The 14,079-nt window shown below is 31.4% G+C and overlaps 1 protein-coding gene across 1 annotated transcript; it reads left to right on the plus strand.

The window, feature by feature from the left end:
- The first annotated feature begins 11,545 nt into the window (after positions 1-11,545).
- Positions 11,546-13,805, plus strand: LOC124500162 (uncharacterized). Its single transcript, XM_047064196.2, has one exon. The coding sequence runs from the start codon at positions 12,379-12,381 to the stop codon at positions 13,591-13,593; it is 1,215 nt and encodes a 404-aa protein (XP_046920152.1). The 5' UTR covers positions 11,546-12,378; the 3' UTR covers positions 13,594-13,805.
- Positions 13,806-14,079: the final 274 nt, after the last annotated feature.

Here is a 14,079-nt window from a genome sequence, read left to right on the forward strand (position 1 = left end):
AATCATATATACCTGTTTGTTTGCAAATGTAATGACAATAATAGTTGGTAATATTTGTACCGGGTAAATAATGACCAGAAAAAAAATGAATAATGAACCTGTACCTGTATGGCACATGTGTGACCCAACGACCGGATGTTTGTCTATAAATACAACCAAAATCAAATGAGTGTCTGCATTTTTGTCATTTGTTTCTCTTTTTTTTCTCATCATTGACCATACGATTGATGGTTTAGATGATGTTGTATTGATGAGAACGATTAACTACAGGTGACATTATCACCTTAGGAGAGCTAAAATGAATGAATGAATGAATGAATAGATCTCTTGATGTGTAAAATTGTGAATGACAAAAGTCTTGATTGTCCTTGTTTCTAATTTTAACAAAACAACAATTCACATTGATAGAGGGGGAGAAATTGTGAAAAAATCAATATTGACTCAATGTTGATGTTGATGTTGATGGTTTCTAGCCATCATCATCATAAACAACAACAACAACAACAACAGCAATGGCTACAACGGAACAACCAATCAATTGTGTTTGTTCAACCATCATCATTGAAAATTTCGACAACATACAACATTTCGCGGACAGCGAACTTGGCCATTTCGATGTTTTGTTTTGCCGCTTGTTGTAGTATCTGCAGTACATAGGGTTTTAATTACCGATGACAAATATCCTACCAGATTTCATTCACACATTTTCTTTTGCCTGAGTTTTCATTGAGAGTTTTTTTTTCTTCAAAATAAAGAATCTATGTATGTATTTCATATTTTGTTATAATAACTTTTCAAAGAAAATGATGAAATTTCCTTGTCTTTCCTTTTTCTTTATTGTTGTTATTGTGTGTGACTATAGCTTGCCGGCATCATCATCGATAATGGCCAAAGATGACAGCTTCAATTAGATGGTTTGATTTATGATCATTTCTACCATGATGCTTATTGGATTTTTATTGGATCAATTCATTCATACCAGACAGAGATGATAGATGTAGATTGAACAAGTGGTGATCGAATCAATGATTATTGTATGTCTTGTGTCTGTATCTGTTGTGGTTATATTTTATGCATGTTTTTAGTCAAGATTTATTAAACTTATGAGATATGACCATACATAATAACGATATGAATCGAAGATGGTTGTGATCTCGTTTTTTCTTCGATTTTTTCATCTTCATCTTTCTCTATTTCTCTCTGTATGGTGTATGGCAATATATTTTCAACTTCATTCAATTGTAGTTGGCTAGATCATGATTATGATTACGATTATGATGAAGATTCATAGGTGATTTATGTGTGTGTGTGTGTGTGTCTGCTTGATTAAGACATCCAACTATCATCATCATCATCATTGAGGTACATTGGTTTCATTTTCTTTGTGAATTTTTTTTTAGCAAAAAAAAAATAAACGATTTCTGTCATTGATCATGCTGATCTGATTAACTTTACCGATGATGTAGTGGATTTTTTTTTCTCTCTTTATTGTGGTTGTGATTATTATGATTATTATTAAAGTTTTTTAAATTGCAATTTTAATATGAAAAATTTGCTCAATCATCATTGTTGAATTTTTTAAGGAACAAATCTCTCATTTTTTTCATCTTACTGAAATTGATGATGATGATGATGAATATGATGATTATATAGGGTTTTAGAAGCAAAAAAAAAAGGGATTTTCCATTCTATGACAGATCATCATCATCATCATCATCAGCAGCGATGATTATGTCATTTGTGATTTTTCTACCTGTCCAAATATCTGATCCAATCTTTCGAAATGAAATTGAAACAATTTCTTTTCTCTCTATCTCTATATTTATATACGACTTGTTACAATTTTTTTTTCTCTATGTTTGTGAGTATCCGCCGCCGCCACCGCCGCCGCCGCCATACACACACAACATGGAATTACAATCAGTATCTGTGTGTTTGAATAAAAATATATCAATCTTTATGTTTTTCTTGATTCCATTCAATTTTTTTTTTAATATCTGTTTGTACATACAAAAAAAAATGAATTCAAAAATCAGAGCAAGCTGAAAAAAAATTTACATATCTTTCATTGCTCTATGGCTTTATGTAATCATTATTATTTTTCTTTTTTTTCTTTTTTTTTGTTCATTCGATCCAAACCACCAATGATTCGATACTATATGATGATTATTATGAACTCGAAATTGCGTGAATCCGGCGATCATAATAATAATAATAATAAGCCCATCGGTAATTGATGGTTATGGGCAGCCATATGAAAGAAAAAATTCTGACATCAATTTCATAAGGAGGAGTAGAATGAATGAAAGGAAACAAAAAAAAAAAAATGTCAAATTATATATCCAGTGTATGTAGATATTGTTTTCCATATTCCATCCATCTATCCAACCAATGTATGAATGTATCTTACATATCATTTTTTTTTTGTTTAAAAGCTCGCGACGCGTGGCACACACATACACAAGAGACAAGACAATCAATAAGTCCATTATTTGGATCACACACAATGTTTCAAGTTCAGTTTTTATTTTCTCAAACCAACAACAACAACAACAAATAAAAATTAGATCATAACCTGCTTGCAATGTATTCATCTTTGCTATATGAAATATCAATTCAAAGAGCCAAAAACATTCAATATTCACTATTGAAGAGAACCGCACGCACACACACATACACACACATACACAAACAAAACTAAATCGGAAATTCAACAACAACAAAAACATACAATTTGATATGTCGAATCAAATCGAAATGATTGAACATCATATTATACTTAGACTACAACAGTTCAGTTCCAAATGCCACATCCATTTTTCCATTCAAAGTCATTCCCCATTTCTGATGAAATGATGTATACTTTTCTAAATTAAGCAGCTATAATCATCATCATCATCATTATAATGATGCGTAAAATAACTTGACACAATCGACAAATACACACCGTAACTTTGATTTCATTCTGAACTTTTTTTCTCATTGTGCAAAAAAAAAAAAAAATTCACTTGTATGCATCGAACGACATATACGAGTTTTAAGGTGTGTTTGTGTTTTGTTGGCACGTTTGCACATTCATTTCACTATCGCTTGCTCGGTTTCCTCTTTTGGCATTCGATTTCAATTGTTTGTCTATTGTTATCATCATTATCATTACAATTATCCTCATTAGATTTTCTTCTATTACTCATTACATCGATCAAATCTGTAAACTCTGTAAATCCATATATTAGTTTCCGTTGAAAAGAGGTACCTTTCTAATAGTTTCATAGAGGCTGATGATCCCATCCTCTCGAAATATTGACTTTCTTTCATTTCACAATCAATCGATTAGATTTTGATTTTGAATTTTTTTTTTTTGATGAAAATTCCATTGATTGATTCATTCGGATTTATCCACCACCCATCAATAACAATACCAAAATCAATAATTTTTGTTTAGATTCATAATCAAACAACAACAACAACGACTATGTCAAAAAACGGTTGAATATTTTGTAGCGGAAACTTATTTCTATTGATTTTGATTCATACCTTTCATTCAGTTGATTTTTGTTGTTGTTCATCTAAAAATGGATGTATGGAAAAAACTTAAATTCAGTTCATTAAATTATTATGATAAGTCAAAAAATTGTCGAAAAAAATTTTCATCATCAACGAAAATGATGATTACAACAAATATAAATAACAATAATGTTCATAGCTGTCAGTCTAACCAACCAACTAACCGACCGTCCGGTATGAAACAGCACGAGTCGGACGCGTACGACTCACAGACACACAGACACACACAACCGAATGATATTAAGAAGAAAAATACAATGCCACGCCCAAATGTTCTTATTAGTTAATTACAAAATTACTATTAATAATAATCTTTGTTCTTGATTTGGTAGCCATGAGTTTTTGTTTTTTTTTGTTCGCATGTTGTTCATCATCATCATTGATAATTGTCAAATTCTTTCATCTCATACTCCTGTCCTGTCATGTTATTTCTGTTCAACAGGATATGATCCTTTTTTGTTAATCCTTTTTTTTTGAAAAATTCATAATTTTCATCATTGATTCTGTTCTTTCTTAGTTACAATCGGTAGAAGCTATGACCAATAATCGAAATTGTGACAATTTAATTGGTGTGAATGTTTTACACAACGCCATTGTTACCAGTCTGTATAACTAGTAATTTTGTATTCGATTTTTTTATCTTTTTCCGTTGCCATTGTTGCCATTTGTTGCCACATCCACATGGCCGTAAGATTACGTGACATCCATTATGATTACCTACATTATGGCTATCGTTATATTTACTTCCGTTTCCGTACCATTTTTTAAATTCAGATTTCTCATTATTATTCGATTCAAAAACAATTATTTTGTTCTAATTCAATTTTCATTGTCATGTTTATTTGTCACATAAACACAATGTTTTCTGGGTGATAGTAGGGCAAAGGTCAAAATACATGGTTGCGGTTTGTATTTTTTTTTTTTTGTTTCGTTATCGGCTCATTCACATAAACGAATCTAGACTAGATTATATTGCGTGTGTGTATGTATGCTCTTAATGTTCGGTCAACTGTATCATGTTTTGTTTTTTTCTCTTCACAAGGTTGACATTTGATCTGATCGACCAACCGACGTTTATCTATATATGACATGTATGACACTAAATTAATGTTAGGAAAACCGATATAATCGATATCTCTCATGGTTGACTATTATTTTATTATTATCGAATGATGATCCCACGTTACATACTAAATCATTCTATAGACCATGATTATCGACAAGCAGTTAAAGGGGTCGTATCTAAATCGATGCCGACATTTATAATGAGTAAAGTAAATAATGTCGAACTTTTGAATTGTAATCAATTTGTTTGTACAATGATTCATTAACAGAGACATTAATATTTGCCCCCTCCATTTATAATTGATGTTGATGATAAATGTGTTGAAATGAGATAATAATAATGAATCTGGACCGGATAATTATTCCGACCGGGTGATAATGATCCATTTGACCTCTTAATTTGATTTGAACTCTGCTAATGATAGTGTTGGTGTTGTTTTATTATGATATTTAGTATTGTTATTTATATGGACTTTAAATTATTCGCAAGAATAATTTCCACATTAATGATGACAATAATCTAATGGAACGGAAGATGAAAAGATTTTCTTTTCTCTCATAACTTGTCGGATGTTATGATCAAATATGATGCAGATGATGATATGATAACGTGATTAATGATTTCGATTGTACTTGTGTCTACTTTTCTCTTTCTCTTTCGCCATCTCTAGCTCAATTCAAATGAATGAATGATGAAGAAGTCACCTGTCCGAAGATCCTTTCCCCTGTTGGATAGTATTACATTATTACTATGTAAATGTCAGTGTGTTTCGATCGAAAGAATTTAATTATTCGCATGAAATATAATAATAGAAGGAAAGAATCTAATAGTTCCGGTAGCAGGTAGTATGTAGTATGTAGTTGAAATTGATTGAATGACGGTACTGTACAAGAACCGAACCGTAAACCTTATGTATGACTGTTATTATCATTATCATTATGATCATCTTGGCAAAAAAAAATAATTTTATGAATGAGATGTACAAACATTGTCCATTTGAATGCTTGATGAATATAATCTATGAATCGTAGTTGCAGCGAAAAAATTGATTTTTGCTTTGTACATCTAGTCATAGATTGTAACATGACAATCGTCATCATCACGAACAAACAATACTTACATCAAGCTATTGATGGAACCTAATTAATGTCTATCTCTATCCTCTATATGGTTTGGGTGCTCTTTTCGGGTTTCGTGCTGTTCATTGTTAATGTTTATTCAAGTCTGTCGATCGTGAACAAGTAAGTTTGCATCGTGGATGGATGAAACATCCTTTGGACAATTCACATTCCCCTTAGCTTAGGGTGTCCATTATTGTTTTGCGGTGACATTCAATAATGACGATGATGATGGGTGACGATTTTTCCGTACAGCGGAACATTGTTACGCTCATGCGTGCATGAAAATACCTGTTTGTCTTTCTCTCTTTTTCTCTCTAGTTTTTTATCAATTTACATTTTATTTTTTATGACAATCACACATCATCAATAGCCAAGTGCAATGGCATCCGTATTAACCGAACCGTATGATTCATTCATTGATGATAAACTTTGATTATATTCGAAACGGAAAATCAAATCGGAAGGAAGGAAGGAAGGAAATGAACCTGTGTGTGTGTGTGTGTGTGTATCTAAGTGGAAAAATTTAAAGATTTTTTCACCCCTCTTTTAAAGGTACATCTTTGTTTCCAATTTATCCTGTTTTTTTCGAATCAAAAAAAACATCAATTTTTATTTAGATTCTGTTCTATGTTTTTTGCTTTCTCTCTCTCTCTGTTTCTACTTCTGGTTTAAATTATATTGGGTGTGTGCATTTATTCCAGCAATAAAATATTTTTCATCTTCGTAAACATATAGGATAATGAATACACATGAAGGTGGGCGTATTGCTTGCAACAACAACCAGAAAATGATTGATTTTTTTTCCTGCTTTTATGATGATTAAAAAAAGTGCATATTTTTTTTTAGTTATAATAACGGAGAAAAAAAAAGAAAAGTCATATTTCACCTCGTGTATTGCATATTTTGTTCGACATAACATATAGAAATAGCATTGATCATTAATGATGATGATGATGATGATTATGAAGAAAGGTCGACGTCGACAGGTATTCATTTATTCAGGGCTTCTCATTTATTTGAAGACCAGTCTCAACCATAGTATTATCAATTATTGATTGAGTCAATATGCTTTTATCTTCAATTTTTTTTTATTTAAAAAAATTTTTTTTTTATGATACTCCATGATGATAGTATATTATCATCAGTGATTCATTGGTTCCACACACAATATACATAACAACATGGCTCATTTATGTTCGAATATGTTACGCATGTCGATCATTAGCAATTATGCGCTTATCAATCCTAAAACCAAAATAGAAAACGTTTGCAATATATTTATTTTCCTATTCGTGATTTATTGACTTGAACCACACATATGCACAATATGAATTTGATGATGTCTCCGATAATATAGACTCCAAATAATAATAATACCCCGTTTTTTCATCATGATGATGATGATGATTTTTATTATAATGAAAAATCGCATCGATTCAACATAAATCATTTTATTAACATAACAAAACAAAACAAAAAAAAATTATGTTACAACAGTTGATACTCGAATAATTGGGCTGGTATATTCATATATTTCTTTTTTCTTTGTTGTCGATTCTAAATTTACCTTTATGAAACTTTAATATCGAGGTTTAATATCGATTTTAAAATGAATCAAATTTGATGATTATGATAGTAATTTTACAGATGAGAATTGCTCTATGATACAAATAAAATTTGCGATTGATTGCGTGCGCAACAATGAATTTTAATTAACAAAATGAAAAGCAGCCATAATGATGATGATGATGATGATGATTATTATAATTATTAATCGAAATATTATCACCCATATGAAAGCATCCTGTGTTTAATTCATAAATTTCATTTTTCCAATTCAATTTGATTGGCTTTTCATCATCATCATCAGGTGTTATTGTATAGAGGTGGCCAATTCATGATTGTCAAATTTGGCCAAGCCAAGCCTAGCCATCATCATCATCATCATCATCATCATCATTGACTACAAGTAATTAACCTGAAATGCACATTCATTTGTAATGTTGTATATACAGTCACAAATACACATGCAGGTGCATTGCATTCCAGTCAATGTATAAAAAAAAAATCTGCCAAGTTTTGATTATTCCACCATTTGGTACCTAAAACAATCAGTTTTTTCCTAAAGAAATTATCATTTTGTCCTGATTACACTCGTTTCTAAATGATTTTTATGGCTTTAGTTCAAATAACAGTTCAGTTTAGTCCACTTCGTTCATAATCGTCAAGAGTAACCATTGTTCATATTTCGAGTCTATGGACAATATCATATAAACATATACTTTACCAAAAATAAATGATTTCGATATGCCTGGCTGCTTGATCCAAATACAATAACAAAGAAAAGAGTATGAATTGACAGTACACCTCGTTCACTTTGTCGTTTATAGACATGATTGTATATGCAAGATGGATAAAGAGAATGAGAGATACTATCACGTCATCATCATCATCATCAATGGAATATGCCAAGCACGAATTTTCCGTACAAACAAAATACAACAATACTCTTTTTCCATCATCTTTGTTGGTTCTCCTGCTGATTCTCTCTATCAATCTCTTTACATTTCCCATTCTTTCTCTCTCTCTCTTTCTGGTCGTCGTTCGGTACCTGTGTCACGCTTTACGTTGACACTTTTCTTCTTCAATTCATACTCATTCATTGTGTATGTATGTATTCTGTTCTTCAGGTATTGTTCAGGTATGTCACCATCAATTGAGATTTTTTTTATAGATGTAATGCTTGAAATAGAAGGCATTGTATTCGTTTCGGTTCATTTCTATTCAGTTCAATTGTCATTCATTGTTAAATTGAATGAGATACAGTTGATGAATGAATAAGACAAATCACATTCTTTTTTCAAAAATGAGGGTAACACTGAATTTAATGATATTATTATTATATTATGTGATGATGATTATAGAGCGATAGAGAGAGGGTCATTGGATTTGATTTGATTATGAATTAGATTGATAATTACAATCATTTTTTTTTCTTTTTCGATGTAAGTGTATTATGATTCCAGATTTACCACTACAACTAGAAATGAAAATAATGATGATTATTTAACTCCCCTAAATGATGCTGATTGGTTGAAAACAACTTGTCGATGGTTTTTCTGTATATATAAAATAAACATTACTTACATAGCATATAGTCATGTTTATATGTATTCGTATACAATCGGCCCATTACGCCATAATATAAAAGGTAATTGGCCGGCGTCACCCGAACCCGATTGTGCATTTTATTTTCTTTTGACCACCTCCTTCTCTTTTCATTCTGTGCATGTTTTGTGTGTTGAGTGCTTGTTGTGTCAAGTAGTTTTTTTTCACCTCGAATAACTCATGCCACTACCCGGAATAATATATAACTTGATCATATTCGAAGGGCTTACTCCTCTTTTATTCATTTGTTCCCAGTATCTTTCTGCTATTTTTCCATTATTTCATTCTTGATGATATCCGAAAAATGAATTTACAAAAAAAACTAAATGAATGAATTTGATTTTGGCTGAATAATTTCCTTTCATGACCTTTGAGCTTTTTTTACCCAAGATAATATTCTATCTATCGAACATACACCGCCTACACACACTCAAACATAGCGATGGACATTAGATCATTTGTAAGATTCATCATCCAAGATTGTTGTCATCGTTATTGTTGGTCAAAGTAGGTGAATAATAACTCGAAATGATGATCTTTTCCTATAATAGATGATGAATAATATAAAGGGGGTCGATTTACTTGTGAAATACATGTTTGAACATTACAATATAGTTTGTCATTTATTGGCGTTGAACTTATTCGTTGACAGATGACTGCAAACTGCACATTATTCATTCAACTGTTATATATTTTCTATGTTGATATTCATTTCCGTCGATGCAATTACTGAATGATGAAGATGATGCTTTCTAATCATGTGTGTGTGTGCTATTGATTGATATAAACAATTTTTTTGCGAATGTTAACTGTGAAATTAATCGTCATTTAGTTGATTACAAATGACAATGTATTTCTTCTGTCGTCTTTTATGAATGAATAAAGATTGATTAATTGATAGGGCGACACTGCAAATTTTGTTTTCGATTTTTTTTTGGCCGGATTGACGTCTGATAGCTTACCGATCTTTTAGATTTTTTTTTGTTTTGTTTGTTGGCCATCCCGAGTAATCAATCTTTTTTTTCGTTGTTATTGTCGTTGTCATAATCACAATTGTTCTAATAAGGTTGATCTTACGATGAGGATTAAGTCATCGTTTTTTTTTTGATTATGAAATATAGTTTTGATTGAGTAAAAAATAAAGATTAACAACCAGGTATTACGGGGAAAAATGATAAAATCCTTAAATGACATTAATCTATGATTGACATATCGACTTGTTTGCATGTTCATGTGGAAATCGGTGATTATTTGCCAATCCGATTGTAATGTGCTCTATTGCATCTAAACTTTTTTTGGGCCTGATTGATTATTTCAATTCGATTCTTACATAATTGAGTCGAATAAATTTTTTTTCAAATTCTCAATAAAACGATAGATTGAAAAAGGTCAAGAATTTTTTTTGTCAGAAATTGAATCAAAAAAAAAAACAAAACAAAATCACCAGTCTATCATTTCAAACTTTTACTAGTTAGACAGACATAGAGAGGTGACTGCTATATTTGGATTTTTATTTTATTAATGACACAATGATACAAATTGAACGAAATCTTGAACTTTTGTTTATGTGTATGCATATGTCTGACAAATTTACATTTCGTTTTCAATTTTTCTTAATCAACAACAGTACCAAAAAAAAAGACGACCACCACCACTATCATTTAGATTAAACAATTTGAAATTCAATTAGCCAATGTCAAGATATAATATATCGGCAATGACGAAGATACCTACGATTGATTGTTTCGAGATTAGAAGAAGATAATTCCGTGCAAGTCTAATCAGATATTTTTTTTTTTTTTTTTTTTTTGGTTTTACTTTTGTACACTGCCAAGATTGATTTGCAAGTTTTTTTCATTTATCAACCTCGATGTGTGAGGCACATGATATTATTCTCAATCCTTTTATTTTTCCAACTTAATGAATGGGTGCCATTCGCTTTCATTGATGAATATGCAAGGATTAAGTGTGATACAATGATAAACGAACCGGATTAATGGTAGAAAAAGGATTGACAAAATCAAAATCATCTTGATGGTGATCATTAACAGATTCAAAGAAATGTCAAAAATGTTTAAAATTGATTATTGAAATAATCATTAGAAATTTTTCAATTTAATGAACTGATTTGTCAGTATTGGTGTTCGTTCCCTGCAAATTGATTCTCACATTCTGTCAAAAGTGTTGTTGTTTGTCGTTCATGTGCCTCTCATTTTGGGTGCCATTGTCGATTTCTGAACTATTCAGAATACCTTGGTTTGGTGCCTCACTCACGCAACACAATTTCCATTCTTCAATATCGTGTGCTCTTGATGATGATGATAGTGTTGGTGGTCCATTGGCGATTAAAATCTACTTCAACAGCAGCAACAGCCACTTGATAGGAATTTTTCTTGGTGCATTGTGTGCATTTTACTTTGTCCCTTTATATTAATTGCGATTTTTTTCTTTTTACTAATTCTCTAGCTTGTTGGTGTTGTTGTTGTTGTTCCTCTTTCTTCATAGTCAAAAGAATGGCCATCGACTTTTGTACCATCGACTGGTACATAAACATATTATTTGATATAATATGGATTGCGTGCCTTGTTTTTTCATCCATTTATCGTTTGGCTTGATTGTTGTTGTTGATCCAAAAGTTTCAGGCTTGATGCTAAACATTGCTTGATTCATTTTGACTTTATCCAGGTATATATTGGTGGCCGAAAAGAATGGCAAGCAAAAAAATGTTTGTCTAATGATGATTGTTTGGCACGAAACGTGCCAAATGGCCATCGTCATCATCATCATCATATATGATCCAACAATAAAAACAACAACAAAATATACGATGATGATCATGATTACGACAACAAATTATTATTATTAATAATAAACGGCTTAGCCAAAAAATATTTGAATTGAGGCACACATAGACAGTGGGGTAATATATCGATACAAATGGAACTGTCATAATCAATCATCCAATTCTTGTTGTTCATATATCGATTGTTTATATTTGTGTGTGTGTTCTTTTTTCAATATTTTGTTCGATCACAATCATCTTTATCTATCTAAATAGTGATCTAATCGAATATTATTATTACAAATATCAATTGCTATTTCTCATGATACAACGCAATCATCACTTTCCATGAAATCATTTTGGTTTGCATTGATTATCGATAATCGTCATCATCAATGATGATGATTATAAACATTGGTTGTTGTTTTTAGCTCTAAACATATTAAACATTTTCATTGGTCAACAACCGATCAACAACAATCATTTCATTCCGATAATATTCGTTGTTCGTTGATTTCATTTTTATTCGTGATTCAATTATGGAATCTGAATGAAAATTTTCGAATTATTTCTGTATTATTATTGTTATTGTCAATAATCGATACTATTTGTCCATTTAAATTGCATTCGATACTGTAATAGATTAAAAAAATTACCATTACTTCTTGGCACACAATATGTCAAACGAAAAAAGTTTCAGCGACGATTGTAATTCGTTTAGTTTTAATGTTCAAAAATCAAGTTCTTTGGGAATTAGTGATCCAAAAATTATACGACCAATCACACATTCACAACCATCTGCATACAAACGTAGCCAATTGACGACCAAACGAATCATTTGGGGTAAAGAAATACCACATGTTGTTCATCATCATTCATCGAACACGAACAATATTCAAATATTCGATAATTACATCATGATATTGGGATCTAATCCATTGATTACAATTCGACCGATCAACATTAGAGATGAAGTGTCTACATCATCCACATCATCATACGATGATCCACATACAAATCGGGTATTTGAATTGGATAATCTTCGTAATTATTTTCAATTAAATGAACCGGAATCATCATCCTTTCATCATGGTCAATCAACGATTTCGACTATTCGATTTCGTTATGAATATTTCCTGTCGTTACTTGATCCAACTATGCCACGATTGACTAATTGTGGTAATTATTATCGTATGCGTTATGCCGTTTATGTGGCCATTAAAAATTCAGATTCAATGAGCAATGATTTTAATGTGGCGGCTAATGATTGGCGAAATATGCAGGCATCACTACCATCGACGAAATTATTGCCATGCAAACGAAAATTGGTGCACATTGGCGAGATACATTTGTATACGATTGTACCGGAATCGACTTTATCCAGTGGCCAACTTTATAATTCTATGGATCAATCCAAATTACCGCCATACATTCATTATGAGAATATAAGCTTTTTTTCAAGTCAGATTCCTTTGAGCCGTGAAGAATTGCAAGTTTTACAATTATCTAACAACAGCAGTGGCACATCGGATTTCACTACAATCGTCAATCATTTTCGTGGTTATCTTAAATATCTGAACACGATTGTAGTGGTTGATGAACATCGTATGAATGCAAAACCAATTCGCTCAACTTGTCTACTCGAACAGCTCAAATATCCAAAAAATTTGGATCAATTCTCGAATCCTGATCGAATTTTCCATCAATTTAATCGCACCCAATGTACAATGCTTGCTAAATATTTACATTCATGTACGCAACCAGTGACTTACTCAAATGTTGAACAGCAATTACAGCTACAGCAACCAAATGAAAAGACAAACGAATCGGACATAATCACCAGCGATTTATTTGTCCATAATCTTGTACAATTGATGCAATCAACATTATGAACTGCTGTCATTAATAAAAAAGGATTGTTAATTACACCGTTTGTATTATTATCCATCATCATCATCATCAGACATGAACATTCGCTGTACATCTTTCCATTTTTTCGTCAGGTGATAATAATCATAATACAAAATGATGATGATGGATAAAAGCAGCCAAAATAGAAAATACCTAGAAAAAAGATAAAAAAAAATTATGTTCCATGCCTAAACTCTCATTGTATTAATGTTTTTCAAATGCATTGAATGAATGAATTTGACAACGACGACGAAGATGACTTGATGATGATGATGATGATTATAGCCGAACAGCCAGTCAACGAACAATAATGTACAATTTTTCTTTTTTTTGGTTGATGAAAGAGAAATTTTTATTCGGAAAACGCCCAATGTGTGTTTCATTCGTTATGTTTTCGTTTTGTCGGTCGGTTAATATTCATTCGTTTTTTCGGTCGGTACTCTTGTCGGTCGGTTGTCATCAATGAT

This window comes from Dermatophagoides farinae, chromosome 10 (assembly GCF_024713945.1).
Source record: "Dermatophagoides farinae isolate YC_2012a chromosome 10, ASM2471394v1, whole genome shotgun sequence".
Classification (NCBI taxonomy): Eukaryota; Metazoa; Arthropoda; class Arachnida; order Sarcoptiformes; family Pyroglyphidae; genus Dermatophagoides; species Dermatophagoides farinae.